This window comes from Pteropus vampyrus, unplaced genomic scaffold, assembly GCF_000151845.1.
Source record: "Pteropus vampyrus isolate Shadow unplaced genomic scaffold, Pvam_2.0 Scaffold202, whole genome shotgun sequence".
NCBI lineage: Eukaryota > Metazoa > Chordata > Mammalia > Chiroptera > Pteropodidae > Pteropus > Pteropus vampyrus.
The window spans coordinates 1,880,380-1,882,581 of NW_011888983.1; the positions used below are offsets into that span (position 1 = coordinate 1,880,380).

Consider the following 2,202-nt stretch of genomic DNA (forward strand, 5'->3'; position numbering starts at 1 on the left):
CTGGGGATATGGGTGCAAGGTGAGGTATGGTGTTCTCTTTAGGGTGGGCAGCACATCTGTGGTGAGTGGGAGAGCACAGTCAGGTACGGGGCAGAGACCCTGCAGGGGGAGAACTGGCTCCGTCTGTCCTGGCCCTGGCCCCTGGCTTGCCCCTGACCCCTACAGCTAGGAGAACCTTGAGGGGACCCCTTAAGTCCCCTTCCTCCTGAGCATTCGTTTCCCATGAGTCTTATGTTAACAGGTCACTTTTCCCCTAAACCTTCTCTGGCTCCCAGTGCTAGGGCCACAGTCCTCAACCTTGGTCACAGAGACTCACCCAGGAGTTTTCCCCAGTCCTGACGCCCAGGCCCACCCCTCGGAGAGTCTCATATGATTGGTCTGGATGGGGCTCAGGCATCTGCATGAGAGGGTTGGGAATCCGGCAGAGAGTCAACTTCCTAGGTGTCAGGGTGCCAGCAGAGTCCCCCTTGTCCTACCACATCCTCATTCTAGCCAGGCCGGCCCCTCTCTGCTCCCCACTTGCTGGGCACCATCCTCACCTCTTGCCACCCACCTGGTGCTCGCTCTCTCCATCCAAATCTACCCAGGCCCTCACAGCCCAGCTGAATCTCACACTTTCTGGAAACCCATCTTTAATTGCTTGGCTGTTCCCGCTCTCCCTTCCCTAAGCTGCAACATCTTGGCCCTGGTGGCCTTTCTGTCCCCAGCCTTGGCGAGGGAAAGGGCTGGGGTCTGAGCTTCATAGGGATGCCTTTTTATCTCTGATCCTGAACCATTTGAGAAACAGGCAAACTCAGGGACCAGTCAGGGTCAGAGGTCAAGCTGGGGTTTCTCACTCTGCACAGGCAGAGGGGAACTCACCCCAGAGCAGCTGGAGGCCAGAGCCCAGGCCATTGTTGAGAGACCTCATATCTACTGCTCCACAAGGCAGGCTCAAGGGTTTGGAAGAGAGAGGAGTCAAGAGTCTTTCCTCTAGTCCCGGGAGGGTGCGGGGCTGGGGAGGAGATGTCCTCACTTGGGGCTGACAGGAGTTGGTGGTAAGAGTCCTCTCTGGTGGTTAGAGCTGGTGTCCGGGCTACGGGGCCTGCCATGTAGTAGGGGCTCTCCACACCTCAAGCGCAATACCTGCACAGAGCCTTCCTGTGGCAGCCTTCTTGTGTCCTCGTCTGCTTGCTACTCAGAACAGGATGATGGTTATAATTTCACAGTGAGGAAGTGGGGGTCGAGGGAGGCCGGGTGACCTGCCCACGCCTCCCAGGAGTGGCCATCTGACTCTCAGGCAGGAGCAACATCCTTGGCCTTGCCATCTGAGTCCCTTCCTCTGTCCCCACCCTGGTGCTAAGGGCAGTAGAGGGGGTGTGTGTGTGTGTGTGTTGATGAGCGAGTGAGAAGTGTGTGTGTGTGTGTAAGGGGTGTCTGTATGATATGTATGTGTGCGTGAGTGGGTATGTGGTGTATATGTATGTGTTGTGTGTGTGTCTAGTGGTGTAGGGGTTTACGTGGTATGTGAGTATGTGTCTGAGTGTGTATGGTGTGAGTGTAGGTGGTATGTGTGTCTGAGTGGGTGTGGGGGGGCGTATGTGATAGGTGTGAGTGTATATGTGTGATGTGTGTGGTGTGTGCTGTGTGCTGTGTGTGAGTGTGTGTGGTGGGGAGATGAACACCCATGCTGACTCCAGCCCCGTGCCATCTTCCAGGCGAAGGCAGCCAAATCAGAGCAGGAGGTCCAGAGGCTGCAGCTGCGGAGCCTGCAGTACTTGGAGCGCTATGTCTACCTGGTGCTCTTCAATGCTTACCTCCACCTGGAGAAGGCCGACTCCTGGCAGAGGCCCTTCAGCACCTGGATGCGGGAGGTGAGAGGCGGGAGGTGAGAAGCGGGAGGCGGAGGCCGCCCTGAGCATCACCTGTGGGGACCCCAGTGACAGGCTCCTGCTAACCAGGAAGCAGTCTTGTTTGACCTTGGTCCCTAGCACAGTGTCTGTGCTTGGCGGGCAGTCAGTAAAAGTTTGAGGAGTAAATGAATAAATGAATGAAGAGGAGGGAGGAGACGAGGCGTGTGGGGCACTAAACAGGGGCCGTGTGTCAGGCTGGGCCCCTGCTCCATGTGACCCCCAGGCCAACATTGCCTGGCTGCTACATGCCCATTATGTGTTAGCCCTCACCCTACGAGAGGCAAGGTGGCCCAGCCACTGCCATCTTTCA

At 57.0% G+C, this 2,202-nt stretch overlaps 1 protein-coding gene across 1 annotated transcript in view; it reads left to right on the forward strand.

Annotated features, from left to right (window-relative positions):
- The window catches only part of PALD1 (phosphatase domain containing, paladin 1), a 78,975-nt gene that overhangs the window by 72,667 nt on the left and 4,106 nt on the right, over window positions 1–2,202 (forward strand). The window contains exon 19 of the mRNA XM_023537855.1: window positions 1,698–1,853. Coding sequence (XP_023393623.1) covers window positions 1,698–1,853 — 156 coding nt within the window. The remainder of the gene's footprint in view (window positions 1–1,697; window positions 1,854–2,202) is intronic.